Source organism: Rattus norvegicus, chromosome 15 (genome assembly GCF_021556685.1).
Source record: "Rattus norvegicus strain SHRSP/BbbUtx chromosome 15, alternate assembly SHRSP_T2T, whole genome shotgun sequence".
NCBI lineage: Eukaryota > Metazoa > Chordata > Mammalia > Rodentia > Muridae > Rattus > Rattus norvegicus.
The window spans coordinates 10,486,546-10,502,829 of record NC_141548.1 but is presented as its reverse complement, the minus strand read 5'-3'; the positions used below and the strand labels follow the sequence as shown (position 1 = coordinate 10,502,829).

At 43.7% G+C, this 16,284-nt stretch overlaps 1 protein-coding gene and 1 pseudogene across 6 annotated transcripts in view; both read right to left on the bottom strand.

Moving 5' to 3' along the window:
- The window catches only part of Ube2e2 (ubiquitin-conjugating enzyme E2E 2), a 277,992-nt gene that overhangs the window by 41,537 nt on the left and 220,171 nt on the right, over positions 1 to 16,284 (bottom strand). For all 6 annotated transcript variants that reach the window (XM_087585997.1, XM_087585995.1, NM_001399660.1 and 3 more), the window contains one exon: positions 15,816 to 15,948. In XM_087585997.1, the coding sequence (XP_087442123.1) occupies positions 15,816 to 15,948 (133 nt within the window). The remainder of the gene's footprint in view (positions 1 to 15,815; positions 15,949 to 16,284) is intronic.
- On the bottom strand, positions 9,342 to 9,745 carry Rpl36al-ps4 (ribosomal protein L36A, pseudogene 4; annotated as a pseudogene).

Below are 16,284 nucleotides of genomic sequence, written 5' to 3'. Positions count from 1 at the left end.
TGGGGAAGTGTTATTTATGACCAAGGAGACTGTAAACAATAGGATATAAAATCAGTGGGCTGGTGCCCAGTGCCCTTGAATACATTCACACAGGCAGACCTCTCTCCAGGTTGAACAGCATCCCAGCATAGGAGAAATGGAGTAGGGCTGACAGCAAATTTAGTCTGTTTTCTGTCATGATAACAAGAGACTTGACATTGAGTAATGTATAAAGAAAGTGAGTTTGCCTTGCCTTGGTTCTGGGAGCCAGGAGATTGAGAGGGTGACAGTCTTCTTGCTGATGGGCACGCTACAAAGTCCAAAGGTGTCTCCCAGGAGGCAGAACATCGGAGCTCATGCGACTGTCTGCCTCTTAACCACCCCAAAGGTTCAGATACTCCGCCGGCCTGCGCTCTGCCCTCAAGAAACCTCACTCTGGCAACCACCTCAGCACGGCTTTTGGTGACTAATCAGAGCACCGCGTCTGCATGCTGAGTATTTTCCCAGTGGAGGAGGCACAAAAGTTTGGCTCATGAAAACCATGGGCTGGATGTGGAACACACAAAGCTGGGGGAACAGTGACTGTAGGGATGGACGTCAGCTGAACAGGAAGCTTGTGTAAACGACACAGCCAAGTAACCCCTGCATAGAAGAGATCCAGAACACGACCGTCCCTTTGGAACACTCCTCCTTGTGCCTCTTCCCTGTCACCACCAATTGAAAAGCCAGCTGCCATTCTGTATCCTGCTTCTATCCATTAATTTTTCTGTTCCTTGACTTTGAATAATCTCATGGTGTCTTTATTTGAGTGTCATACTTGTGGGGTCCATGTGTGTTACAAATTCTCCTACGTCTTTATTTCATGAGCTTATCCTATTCATTATATGAATACAGCACAGTACCTTTCCATGATACGTGGCTCCCTTCCCCAGCCAATTTTCTGCTCAAATAAAGCAAAGTATCAGTTGTGTGACATAGAAAGGTTGAGGAAAAGGCAAAGTTCACACACTTACCCTAAGTTTGGAAAGTTAGCATATGCATTGAGCTTTCTTGATGTGACTTCAAACTCTGAAGTTATAAAAATGGTATAGGAAATAAGCATGTCTATCCTGCAGGGGATATCCACAGAAGAAAATACTTTATTTCTGGATTCTTATCTTGCTCTGAAGTTTTGCCTATGTATTGGGGATCTGAATCTATACTGAGAAATGCCAACTGTTTGTTTATAGTTTGTGTCAGCAGATGGTCTACATGAAATATTGCCTAGATACTTTAAAGAAACCAAGAACATCACATTTCTAATAAGATGGGGTGAAAAGCCCTCAGACTTCTTTAAGGTAGATTAATTTCTTGTTGAGTCAGGCAATAAGATTGATGCCGGCCCTGGTTACAGTGAATTTTAAGCATCTAAAGACGGACTGTATTGCTACCTGATGTTCTAAAGTGAAACACTGACTTTCTGTTCGGTCTTTTTTTTTTTTTTTTTTTTTTTTTCTGGAGCTGGGGACTGAACCCAGGGCCTTGCGGTTGCTAGGCAAGCGCTCTACCACTGAGCTAAATCCCCCACCCCCCTGTTCAGTCTTTTAAATGGTGCAGGAGCAGGCCTCTTTGAAGAAAAGAAAGCTCACGTCTGCCATGTGTATCTAATCCTCTGGGGAAAAGAGCCGAGTAGAGATAAGATGAGACAAGACAGGGAGAGAAGTGAGAGACCATGGTGACTGAATGCTTCAATATTATAAGATACAAAAAGTCAGCAGAGAAAAAATAGATCTTAGAAAAGTTGAGAAATGATGAGGAAAAGGAATACTAATTCATTTCTCAAACCTACTATCTGCAAACAGACAGGTTTTTGTTCTCACCGAGTTGAGGGAGGGTAGAAAGAAAATGTAATGAATGGATCATTTATTTGTGTAAAGTCGTCAGGAGACACAGAGGAGAGAACCCTGAAGATGAGGCTACTGGATGAACCTGGATTGGACATGTGTTGGTAATGTATAAGGCTCTTGAGGTCAGACAGAACAGGGGGCGAGGTAGGTGTAAGGAGCACACAGGGCAAGAACTCTGGGTGTTCTTGTATGAGACAAAGGGGCCTGACAGAGAGGTGACCGAGCCCTTCTTTCATGTTGCCCACTTGTGCCACCCACCTCCTTCTGAGTCGTGTCCCCATCTAGCCCACCTCCTGCCCCATGTCATTTTTGTACAGGCAGCCACAACTACTGTGTGTTCATGACTGTGATGGTCATGTGATATGAACTGTCTGTTTCTGTTATGAAAATACTAAGTCCAAGCTGGGTGTGGTGGGGTGTGGGCCAGTGGACCGTGCCAGGAAACTTGGTAAGGTTGAGTGGGTTCAGAAACCCCAGAACTCTCAGACCTGAGGAAGGTAGGCATTTCATCTACTCACGACCAGGCCTCTTCCAAGTGAGCATGGCACCCCATGGAAAGAACCGTAACAATCAGTCAAGCAGGGGCAGTGCCCCAAGCACCAGCACATGCAGATGAGGCAGCCCTAATATCTCAGACCAAGCCAACAGAAAGCATCTGCTTTTAGAACCCAAGCCACCCCAAAATGTATATGACCCTGTCCACAAGGAGTAAAGGTGTGAGAATTACTTCATCGAAGATTGTCTGAGAGTGGCTGTCATACAAGAGCTGTAACTCTTTTTGGGGACAAGAGTTCTGTCCCAAAGCTGCATAGCATTTTCCAGAGCCACAGTGGCTGCCTGGATCTGACTCCCCCTTCCCTTTCAGAAAGCACAACTCTTTGGCTGCTCTGGCCGGGCCAGAGCTCTGAAGTTCTCCCTAGACTGGCAGTAGGACACTCCATAGATAGGGACAAGAGCATAAGGAGTTCAAGGCCATCCTCGGTTACACGGCAAGTTCAAGACTAGCTTCAGCTACATAAACCAAACTACAGATAACTAAAAACAATGATCTACGAAATTGGAAAAACTGGGTCATCTACATTTTATGCAGAGAAGTGCTTTCTCCAAGGGCTCTCAATAAGAATGCAATCATGAACACGTTCTTCCCTCCCTGTTGGAGCGGCTAACAGGGCTTGATGAGCAATGCTACAACTGCTTAGTTTAACATTTGAGGGAGTAACCTACTGATTCCTGTTCTAGGACTTTATACCCTACCTATTTCGTACAACCTACCCCAAGATACCCAATGAAACACTACTTGTGAGAAAAAAATCAGAAATAATCACCCATCAGGAGTGATTATTACCAAATAGTAATTATTGCCTATTACCAATCAGGGAGACTGCTGGGGTGACAAAGCACAAGGTCAACAAAGTGCTATGCCAGCATGACACAGACCCACGTGTGTGGGACACTATGCCAGCATGACACAGACCCACGTGTGTGGGACACTATGCCAGCATGACACAGACCCACGTGTGTGGGACACTATGCCAGCATGACACAGACCCACGTGTGTGGGACAGCCTTCTGGACACTCAGTAAGAAAATATGGAAAACAGAATGGGGCAAGAAGTGTTAATAGTCCTATATGGTCCTTGGGCTGTTTAACATCAGTACACACTTTACTTCTTAAAATCTATCTTAAAAATGTAATATACTGGTTTTCAAAGTAAATAACTAAATCAGGAAATGTTCATGGAGGAAAGGAAGTAAGAAAGAGAATGGAAATGAAAATACCTTGTACTAAACACACTGTTCTGTGTGGCTTTCCTCTGAGTTCTGCTGCTTTCCATATAGCACAGGGAGAGAGATAAAGGTAAGTTCCTGGGCAGGTATGTGGAAAACATTGTACACACACAGATCTATGGTTTGGTAAAAACCAAAATGAAAAGGTAAATCTGTATTTAACTCTTAATTCTTCCCTAGAACAGAAGCCAAACTCGTGTCCCATTTGGGTCAGAAAAGGCCCTGGGGTGATTGTGAAGCCAGCACTGTCATCCGTAGGACCTCCTGGCTCAGAAGGCTAGGATGTGCCAACTGGAGATTCAGGACTAGAAACCAGGAGGCCAGAAGGTCCTACCGCTGGCCTGCTGGTTACCAGCTACAGGACACAACTGCACCCACGTCCTATTTGTAAGATTAAGCTTCCTGTGATATCAGATTTGTGAGACAGAAGCCTAAGAAAGGTCAGTTTGTCCCCTTGCAGAGATCTACTTTGACAGCAGGGTGTTACTTTTAGCCTGGTATGTAGAAGGCATCAGCCTGATCCAGTTGTTCTGACTTTCATAATTTATTACAGTAAGTTATTCATTTTACTAAGATATTTTAAGTACTGTTGTATAAGCCTGCCAGCAATAATACTTCATATGAATAATATCTTTCTAATCTCCAAGTACTGAGAACATGAAAAATAGAAAATGTTACTTTCTTGGTTTTTCTAATAATCCGTGTTTTCCTTTGGGAAATTCATTCTAAAAATTTAGAGGCGCAAAAAAATTTCAGTTTGGGTCACCAACGGCATAATTCTACGGGTCAGATTCCTGAGTCTAAGAACCATAAATCTCTACTGACTCTCATGCGTGCATCTTGAACTCTAACCTGAACGTCAGACCTGTCAAGCTGGGCACTCAGAACAAGTCCCAGTAGGAGCCCAGTGAGCTCCCCACACTGAGGAAATCCCATCTTAACACTGAGATCCGAAGCCATAGTCCTCACAAATGTCTCGAGTTGGGTGCCAGCAGACAGGACTGCTGTTGAGAACACGGTGTCAGTCAGGCACGATGCTGCTTGTTCAGGGGGGGGTCTGCAACTTATGAGGGTACATCTCTTAGTCTTATGGAGGCAAAAGAAATTAATGTTGGCATGTTGTGGGCAGGAACCAAGGAAGGTGCTATGTACCCTACATCACAAGGGGCACTGCCCCAGCAGGTGGCTATCATGCTCAAAAGCCCTTGGTGCCCATCTTGAGAAAGGACTATTTTGCAGCATCCTGGTTGTGGACTCTCCCTCAAAGGGGCCTCCTCTTGCCTATTTCTGTATGCTCAGCATGAGGATGGCTACATCTATGCATCTGTGAGGATAAAGATAAGAAAGAATTGTCTCACAGCCTTGCTGCTTTTCTGGCCTTGGCACGGCTCCAATGCCCACATACTCTCCTTGCCTCCTTGTCCCTGGGCTGCACCTCGCTCATTCACACAGAGCAAAGGTCTGGAGCATCGTAGGGTTTGGGTTTGTTTGTCTTTAAAAGGCAAACAACCCAAGAAATCTGAGCAGGTCTCTGCTAACATATGGATACTACAGTAAACATGTGTCCAATGGTAGAACAGCTCTTCTACCAAAGCTCTGGGTCTCCCATTCACCATCGTCTCCTCCTCACTGTTTCTACTTCCTATGAGACAAAGCCCATGTAATATCTGCACATGACCAGTTTATAAGCAACACTGCTTCCTCCTGTCCCCTCAGACTTGCTTGACTCCAAGGGCTGCACCATATCAAGAGACACAGCTCCAAATCTGACTAATTAAGGCACTGGGGTTGACAAGTAGTCCTAGGAATGGACCCAACTTGCCCAGTCCCCAGGCATGAGCAGTACTAACACTGCATACAACAGGCCGAGCAAATGCCATGCTCTCTGAAGCAGGGGGCGTTAGGATCTTCCCTTACACGTACGATACTGTTTCCTATCCCACTTCTTAGGTGGACAGTACAGAAGTTTTCACCTTGAGTTTACAGCCCATTAACACAAGGGTCTGTTCCAAGTCTTGATCTGGGCCCAGAGGCCGTCCTGGGCCTTTCTCCCAAGGTTTGAGAAATTTGAAGTTGCTTTGACTTAATTCTAAAGAAGGACTTCTTTTTATGAGGGTTTTTGTTGTTGTTTTTTGTTTTTTTTGTGTGTGTGTTTTCTTACTGTCTTTGTTCTCTGTTACCCAGGGACATTCATAAAACAACTGTTTCCTCTGACTAAGGAGCATGGCACTTACTAGCTTTTGTGTGTGGAACACTGACAGTCCCCCGAATGTCCCCACCACCTGCTCAGAGACCTTCCCTGTGCAAGTGTGTCCTTTGCAGAGCTTAGCCCAGTTATGCTGGCAATAATAACCATCAATGCCAGCTCTCAGGGCTCAGAGGGGCTGAGTGGAAATGGCCTAAATAGATGACATTGGCTTGGGCAATAAGCATCTTATAGGTGACTATATGTTCCCAAACTACAAACTGAAACATACTATAAAAAACTAGAAACACACAGGGTCCTTCCAAGATACACTCATTCAACTTTTCCCTTAGCCAAGTGGCTAATGTCCTCTTATTATACAGGCACTTTAATTTGGTTTATAATAATAAAGCTGGTATTTCTTGAACACATGACATCAAGTCCTGGAGTGTTGGTCTTTTGGGGGGAGGCACAGTCACCGTGCGTGCCTTTCAGGGGCATGAAGACAGTAGCACTTCTTTTCTGAGACGGGAGCTCACTGCAGAGAGCCTAGGCTGGCATCAAACACACAATCCTCCCGACTGCTGAGGTGAGAGGTACACGCCATGGATATACCTTGTTCTACTTTTGATCATCAGGTCTACTTACACATTTCACACCTTAAATGACAGCATGACAAAAAGTACTATTGACCCACGGAATGAAAGCAGTGCCCTGGCCGTCATGACACTGAGAATGATATTATGAGGAGGGTCTGTAAAATAGGAAGTGGGTTTCTTTTTAGCTTAGGGCTAGAAAATAACCTGGAAATCAGTACTGAGCATTCAACATACATTTAATGCCTCAGTCTCCAAAAACCAGAAACATATTTGAGAAAAATCCTCATCCCTCCACATCCCTCTGCCCCCACAGTCTCTCTATGTAGCTCTGGCTGTCCTGGGTCTCTCTATGTAGCCCTGGCTGTCCCAGGACTCACTATGTAGAGCAGGCTGGAAGAGCAGCAAGTCCTTTTAACCACCGACACCTTGAGCATCTGTCTCCCTGGGCTTCTAAAAAATGGACTCTTGGCAAAATTCAAAAGCAGGCTCGCAAACTCTCCTTTAAACACCCTTTCTGCCCTGAGTCAGCTCCTGCCTTGTCACTTCCAAACAGTCTGATGGGCTCAGTGGAGCCGGAACGTAGAACTCAGGGAGTGGTCCTTCTTCAAGGACTTAAGGAATTTATATTGGGAATGGAAAACCCAGTTTAGAACAAGGTTGTGTCCCATTTCCTTCGAGTTACCTCCAAAGGTCTTGGGTTTTCCTAGCTACGAAGTGGCAAATGATCCACCTTCTCTTTATGTAAGAGTTGTATGGGCTAAAAGAGTCCTACAAAGGTCTGCTTTACCAGACTTTACTTTGTCTGATCGAAATGCTGTTGAGCGGTTTTGGTGAGAATGGCAGGAAGGAAAATACAACAGACAAAGAAGTCCAGAGTGCAAGCAAGCCATGCTGGAGTCAAAGCCAGCTCAGAAGGTAATGGTGGCAGTGTCAGAACCTAGGGATGTTTAAATTTGTCACACAGGAAAGCCTCTTTGAGGTGGCATTTGAATAGAAATGAAGCGGAAAATGGTGTGAGGTGGATCCAATTCTGGGAGAATTTAAAAGCAGAAAGCAGGAAGCACAAACACAAGGGCCCATGGGAGAAGTGGGGGGTGGGGTGGGGCATCTTAGCAGAGGGTGAGAGGACAGTGACTTTGAACTGGAGATTCTCATGTTCATTCACTGAAGGGTTTGAGCAAAGTGTGGGTACACAGAGACCTCCACCATTAGGTGGAGCTGAATAGGGGCAAGCTTTGCAGGGGCAGGGACCAGATAAAAGGCTGCCACAGACATCTGGGGAAGGGGAACTAACTGTGGATGGCCGTTGAGCCACATTGTCACTAGGGAGAGGAAATGGAAACTGTTGAGATTCATTACTAGCTTTGAGGACTGAGCCAAGACTTAGTCAGAACAGTCTGCCTGAGAGAGCAGGGATAGTTTTAAGTTTTTAGTCTGAGCCAATAGGGAAGTAGGGTGGCAATTCTTGAGAAGGGAAAGACTGGGAGATTTTGTCTGCTGGAATGGGGTGAAGGTCAATAGTATTTCTTAAGATGTACTGATTTGTGATGACTACTGAAATTCACATAGACGTGCCAAGTAGACAGTTCAATACATAGAAGAGACTGGAACCTGGCCGAACTAGAAAGAACATAAACTACTCCATAACACTGCTGTGTACTCGATGCAAGGCTGGAGTTCAGGAGCAGGCATTGGCTCTACACACTTCCTTGTGAAAATTACAGGAGACACATGCCCTCCTTTTCTCTGTGCAGCAGTGGTAAGGGCAGCAATGGCAGGTGCATGACAGTCACCTAGGCAGGGCGTGGTGACACAGATCCTGTCTCAGCTTTATTTAGTGGGCTTCCAAATGTTGAATGTCACCATTTCTTACTATAGTTGATCATCTTCCTTTCTCTGCTTTCCTTTTTACTGGATTTTTAAAATTTACATTTTAAATGTTATCCCCTTTCCCCCATTCCCCTCCAGAAACCCACTATCCCATCCTCCCTCTTCCTGCTTCAATGAGGGTGCATCTATCCACTCCTTCCCACCGTGCCTCCCTGACATTCCTCTACAATGGGGCTCCAGTCTTGACAGGACCAAGGGCCTCTCCACCTACTGATGCACAACAAGGCCATCCTCTGCTACATATGTGGCTGGGGCCATAGGTCCTTTCCTGTGTTCTCTTGGGATGGTGATTTCATCCTTGGGAGCTCGGGGCGTTGGTTGATATTGTTGTTCTTCTTATGGGGTTGCAAACCCCTTCAGCTACTTTAGTCCTTTCTCTAACTCCTCCATTGGGGACCCCATTCTCAGTTTAATGGTTAGCTGCAAGCACTCAGCTCCCTCTGTGTTTGTCAGGCTCTGGAAGAGCCTCTCAGGAGACAGCTATATCAGGCTCCCGTTAGCAAGCACTTCTTGGCATCCCCAATAGTGACTGGGTTTGGTGTCTGTATATGGGATGGAGGTGAGGCAGTCTCTGGATGAGCTTTTCTTCAGTCTCTGCTCCACAATTTGTCTCCATATTTCCTCTTGTGAGTGATTTTGTTCCCCCTTCTAAGAAGGTCTGAAGCATCCACACTTTGGTCTTCCTTCTTCGTGAGCTTCATGTGGTCTGTGAATTGTATCTTGGGTGTTTTGACCTTTTGGGCTAATATCCACTTATCAGTGAGTGCATACCGTATGTGTTCTTTTGTGACTGTGTTAGCTCACTCAGGATGACATTATCTAGTTCCATCCATTTGCTTAAGAATTCATGAAGTTATTGTTTTTGATAGCTGAGTAGTATTCCATTGTGTAGATGTACCACATTTTCTGTATCCATTCCTCTGTAGAAGGGCATCTGGGTTCTTTCCAGCTTCTGGCTATTATAAATAAGGCTGCGATGAACATAGTGGAGCACGTGTCTTTTTTTTTTTGGGGGGGGGTGAAAGGTCAAGATTTTATTGTCTTCATAACAAAATCAGCTTAGATTTTATTGTCTTCATAACAAAATCAGCTTAGAACTGGATCACTTGGCCCTTTCTCTTCTTGTCACCTCCTAGTTCAAAATGCTTGCATCTCTTAATAGCCAGCATCCTCTTAGATCTGCAGTTGGGCTCAATGCACTCCAGTCTCAGCACAATCTTCTTTGTAGTTTTAGCCTTTTTGCGGAAAATGGGCTTAGTCTGCCCGCCGTAGCCACTCTGTTTCCTGTCATAACGCCGCTTTCCCTGGGCATACAAAGAATCCTTGCCCTTCTTGTACTGCGTCACCTTGTGGGGTTGGTGCTTCCCACATTTCTTGCAGAATGTCCGGCGGGTCTTAGGAACGTTCGCCATGTTTGCCATGTGTCTTTTTTATATGTTGGGGCATCTTTTGGGTATATGCCCAAGAGAGGTATAGCTGGATCCTCAGGCAGTTCAATGTCCAATTTTCTGAGGAACCTCCAGACTGACTTCCAGAATGGTTGTACCAGTCTGCAATCCCACCAACAATGGAGGAGTGTTCCTCTTTCTCTGCATCCTCTCCAGCATCTGCTGTCACCTGAGTTTTTGATCTTAGCCATTCTCACTGGTGTGAGGTGGAATCTCAGGGTTGTTTTGATTTGCGTTTCCCTGATGACTAAGGATGTTGAACATTTCTTTAGGTGTTTCTCTGCCATTCGGCATTCCTCAGCTGTGAATTCTTTGTTTAGCTCTGAACCCCATTTTTTAATAGGGTTATTTGTCTCCCTGCGGTCTAACTTCTTGAGTTCTTTGTATATATTAGATATGAGCCCTCTATCTGTTGTAGGATTGGTAAAGATTTTTTCCCAATCTGCTGGTTGCCATTTTGTCCTAATGACAGTGTCCTTTGCCTTACAGAAGCTTTGCAGTTTTATGAGGTCCTGTTTGTCGATTCTTGATCTTAGAGCATAATCCATTGGTGTTTTGTTTAGGAAAATTTCCCCAGTGCCCATGTGTTTGAGGCTTTTCTCCACTTTTTCTTCTACTAGTTTGAGTGTATCTGGTTTTATGTGGAAGTCCTTGATCCAATTGGACTTGAGCTTTGTACAAGGAGATAAGAATGGATAGATTTGTATTCTTCCACATGCTGACCCCCAGTTGAACCAGCACCATTTGTTGACAATGCTATCTTTTTTCCTACTGGATGGTTTTAGTTCCTTTGTCAAAGATCAAGTGACTATAGGTATGTGGGTTCATTTCTGGGTCTTCAATTCTATTCCATTGATCTACCTGCCTATCTATGTACCAATACCATACAGTTTTTTTTTGTTTTGTTTTTTTATCACTATTGCTCTATAATACAGCTTGAGGTTAGGGATGATCTTTTTATTGTTTCAGATAGTTTTCCCTATCCTGTGTGTTTTTTCTTTTTTTTTTTTGTATTCCAAATGAATTTGCAAATTGCTCTTTCAAACTGTGAAGAACTGACTTGGGATTTTGGTGGGGATTTCATTGAATCTGTAGATTGCTTTTGGCAAGATGGCCATTTTTACTATATTAATCCTGTCAATCCATGAACATGGAAGATCTTTCCATCTTCTGAGATCTTCTTCAATTTTTTCTTCAGAGACTTGAAGTTCTTGTCATTTAGAACTTTTAATTGCTTGGTTAGAGTCACAGCAAGGTATTTTATATTATTTGTGACTGGTGTGAAGGGTGTCATTCCCCTAAATTCTTTCTCAGTCTGTTTGTTCTTTGAGTAGAGGAAGGCTACTGATTTGATTGAGTTAATTTATATCCAGCCACTTTGCTGAAGTTGTTTATCAGGCTTAGCAGTTCTCTGGTGGAATTTTTGGGGTCACTTAAGTATACTATCATATCATCTGCTAATAGTGATATTTTTGACTTCTTCCTTCCCAATTTGTATCCCTTTGACCTTTTTTGTCTGATTGCTCTGGCTAGGACTTCGAGTACTATATTGAATAAGTAGGGAGAGAGTGGGCAGCCTTTTCTAGTCCTTGATTTTAGTGGGATTGCTTCAAGTTTCTCTCCATTTAGTTTGGTGTTGGCTACTGGTCTGCGGTATATTGCTTTTGTTATGTTTAGGTATGGGCCTTGAATTCCTGATCTTTCCAAGACTTTTATTATGAAGGTGTGTTGAATTTTGTCAAATGCTTTCTCAGCACTATTGAGATGATCATGTGGTTTTTTTCTTTGAATTTGTTTATATAGTGGATTACATTGATGGATTTCCATATATTGAACCATCCCTGCTTCCCTGGGATGAAGCCTACTTGATCATGATAATCATTATGATGTGTTTGGATTTGGTTTGCAAGAATCTTACTGAGTATTTTGGCATTGATATTCATAAGGCAAATTGGTCTGAAGTTCTCTTTTTTCGTTGGATCTTTGTGTGGTTTAGGTATAATTATGACGTCATAGAACTAACTGGGTAGTGTTCCTTCTGCTGCTATTTTATGGAATAGTTTGGAGAGTATTGGTATTAGGTCATCGATGAAGATCTGATAGAATTCTGCACTAAACCCATCTTGATCCTGGGCTTTTTTTTTTTTTTTTTTGGTTGGGAGAGTTTTAATGACTGCTTCTATTTCTTTAGGGGTTATGGGACTGTTTAGATGGTTTATCTGATCCTGATTTAACTTTGGTACCTGGTACTTTCATATTCTTTCCTCAAATGGACAACTAGAGAGCAGGAAATGAAAATGTGAACCACTCAACTCCTTGCTGGTGTCAAGTGAGTGCAGGTTAGAACATGGGGGGTGCTATTTTCATATCTCAGATTGTTAGAGATTAAAGAGTAGCAAAGTTCTGTCCCATAGTTATGTGATGATGGCCATAATATGATTTACAGTTTTTCTGGAGGATAAATTTGTCAACCTTTGTCAGAAACTCTATAATTGGCAACCTACCTAGAAATTTCATGTCACTAAATTTAGAATACAAGAATACAAAGTATATTAATTATCAGGGTGCCACCACATCAACAATTATAAGTACTGAGAGGTGACTAATTGTTCAAGTACAAGAGGGCAGTTCTATTTTGTTACATTTGTCCAATGGAGCATAATGTATGCTCTAAGATTGTAATATAGTGGCGTGTTCATTGGAAGTGTGTGCCAATAACCATGAAGCCATGGAATGTGAGGGACAGCTTTGATCAAAGTTTGTACATGTGTGTCAGCATAATACATATCAATATGGGCATACATGAAAAAAGATCAAAAAACTCCAGATAGATACATTAAAACTGTGTGAGTAGTCTATTTGGAGATTAAATTATATGTAAATTTTTTGTTTTGCTTGCTAAAATTGTACTTTATTCTGTAACAAATATGTACAATGGTAACTTAAAATATGAAAACAAATATACAGATCTTGAGAACAGAAATACTTGTAATGTGACTAAGAAAATAAATTCCTAGCAAAATACAAAGTCATTTCTACTTCATAAATAAGCATCTGAACCCTAACATTGAAATATTTCTCTGTACTGAAAAACTACAAGTGTTGCTGAAAACCATAAGACATATGAGTTGACTCCACTTCCCTTCTTGGTTGTAAGTCACTCTTTCAAGACAGAGCCCACCCAACTTAATGGGCCTCATCAGAGAGAGACTAAGTGTGTGTGTGACTGAGTAGCACACACAGGCTCAGAGTCCTATGCCAGACAAGGTGCTACAAAGCCGTCCCTGACCTGCAGTTAGTGTGGCCCATGGTCCTTCTGCAGGATTGAAACAGAATCTGTCACAGCAGCAAAAAAAATGTATCTTGTTTGATTCACTTTGCTGGCATGGCTAACTAAATAGATATTGAATTATATTTATTTACGTATCTCTGATCTCATCAATCGTTTTCCTAGGTGCTGTTTGAAGATTTTTTTTTTCAGCTTGCAAGGAAAAAAATGTATCAAGCAGAAAAAGAGCTTCTGGTGATATAGCAGGGTACTGGGCACCAGGCACCGGGCACCGGGCACCGGGCACCGGTGACACAGAATGTGGCCACATGGGAAGGGTGGGAGAAGTGTGGACACATGCTTTAAAGGTGAACAAAAGCCCCGTCTTCACTAATGTTTTTTCCTTTGAAAGGTATCTGCCTCGGAAACCCAGCTCTAAAGCTGGTAACTTGGAAAGTGACACCTTGCTTTTTCAAATTTCCTGTATGGTTCTGGAAAATGAGTTTTAACTGTGATTCCACCTGCCAAAGCTGAATTTTCCCTCACAGGCTCTCCAGCCCAGTTCAGGCGGTGGGGGTGGAGGGGCTCTGTAATTCAGCTTTCTTGGGACACTTAGGACAAAGAGAAGCCGTGTTGTGGAAGTGGACTGCTTAAAGGGCGGGCGTGAGGTTCCTCACGGAGAACAGACACTGTATTCCTGCAGCTCACTGCTTCATGCTTCCACTTCTGTCCCATTCGGCCGTCCAGGTTAGGGCCTGACCTGGTTCACACTGAGGTCCTGGCACATCTCAGGACAGACAGCACATTCCGTTCACGCTCTTCTCACTAGGGAACCTTCCAGGGTGGCACAGAGAACATGGTTGAAGACTGCTGCTGTACTTCTGGGAAACCCTGCCGAGGTGAATCTGAGCTCCCACCTCTACAGAGGGCAGCCAGTAAGGCTAGGACACGCCGCCTCCCCAGAAGTCAGTAATGAGGAAGGCTTGTGACTCACCACCTCCTCCATTCCAAAGGTCAACAGAATTCCTACAGTGACGAGCTCAATTAAAACACTCCTAAAATGTCCCATTAAAGAACCCCAGGTTTGTAGCCCATGAATTCTATCTATATGAGGATAAAGGAGGTCTTCCCTTTCTATCTTCATACTCGTCCCCATTCTCATACTTAGACATGGCCAACGCCATGACTGTAGTTTTATTTTAGTTTTATGCACATAGGTATTTTGCCTGGATGCATGTCTGTGCAGCTCATGCAGGCAGTGCCATGGAGCACACAAGAGCACGCTGGATGCCCAGGAACGGATTGCAGACAGTTGTTAGCTCCCTGTAGGTGCTGGGTATTGAACCTGGGTCTTCTGGAAGGGCGGGCTCTTAGACACTGAGCCATCTCTCTAGCCCCCACATCTTGCAGTTTCAAATATCCTTCACTGTCTCAAGGCCTCTTCAAACAAGATTCTTTTACCTAACATAGCACTTCTCACTTGCAGCTTTACGCAATTTAAAGCTCACTGTCAGTGTGCACACCTGAGACGCCTACTCCACTAAACAGGTCACACGCGGCTCCTGAGAGGTAGATGGCTGGCTACATCTGCTCTTTCACTCTGACCCTGACTTGCAGAGACTGCCAGAGAACGTCCCACGTGTCCCCGCAGGTGGCTTACAAGCCATTCCAAAGTACAGTGGAAGGACAGACAAACGGCTCCTGTGCACTCAGACGGTAAACAATTTCTCTGTGGCTGCATGCGTAAGTGCACTGTACAATGTGGTAAGGAACAAGGTTTGGGGTTGACTGTCTCAGCTCAGATCTGGACGCCCTGACTGGCAGCTCCCTGCACAGTGCAGGCAAGATGCTGGAGTTACTCTTTTTTGGCATCAAAATGCTCTCTGGGCATCGGTGAAAAGGAAGGAAGAAAGCCAAGCAAGAAAAGCGATGTAGGGGAAGCATGGAAAGTGTGACGGCCCACCTACAACCATGCCTGTGTCAGGTGCACAGACTACCCTGGTGACTAGCAGGCACAGCCAGTGAGCCCAGGGTCTTTCCTCTGCCAGAATGCTGCCTAAGTTCTAATAGCCTGAGGCAGCGGAGATCAATGAGAAGATATTCTAAAGTACACAACCTTATCTTAATAGTAGGAAGTCCCATGACTTGACTACACTGTACTCTTTCTTGACTTGTGTTAGGCATTAAAGAAATTCTATTTCATCAATATGTTATATTAATGGGCCATTACTAGAAAATACATATATATGTATACACACAGATTTTGGCATTAGGGATTAAACCCAGGATCTTACCAACAACTTATGCTCTCAGCCCTCAAAATATTTCCAAATGTATTACCAAGATATCACCACAGTTTCTCTGGCTTCAGGCGAGCACCTGGACCGAGGCAGCAGCACAGACACGTGTGGTTACCCTCTCTGTGAAGCCTCCTTTCCCCACAGTCTGCCTTTGCAGCCTGACCCTGGAGTAATTCCACTTTCCTATTTACACAGACATGGTGAAAACATGGTATTCTCTATAATATTATTCTGTAATATTACTTGTATATGCAGAAAAGAGATAATGAGAAAGAGCAATGAAACCCATGTAAAGTTAAGATAGAGGAACGACGTACGGTTTCTCACGTCTCGTTTCCTTTTAAGCACAGTGGGTACGGGGAAGCAGCCTACGCCAACAGAGCAGATGTGCATATATATAGATATATACATATGTTCAGTATATACATATCACAACACAGAATGTTAAAAACGGGCAATGCATCATACTGACCTTAGGGGGTTTAAACGGATAGTCTGGTGAAAAGGTAATGTCAAGAAAGAACACCCCTCCTTCATAGACAGATCCTGGGGGTCCCAATATAGTTGACCTCCATTCATAAATGTTGTCTCCTTTGGGTCCAGCACTGAAATAAGACACACAAATGAGATGTGCTTAGAAATTACATAAAGTTTGGAATTAAAAAAATATATGGTAATAATAAATTGAGCCATTTCATAAAACATAATAAAGTCAACACATTAATTTTATCTATCATATTGTTCCTGTCAACATCATCATCCTATAAATACAACATGCTGGTATTATGTAATCCAGCAGATCCGAAGGTCCTGCTCGCAACCCAAACGCTATGGAAGACGTCTCCGAGGACACTGGCCTTGCCTGAATGTGGGATTATGTGTGAAGACCTGAGAGGGGTGACACAGCTCTGGGTCAATAGCAGAGAATTTCCAAGTGAGAA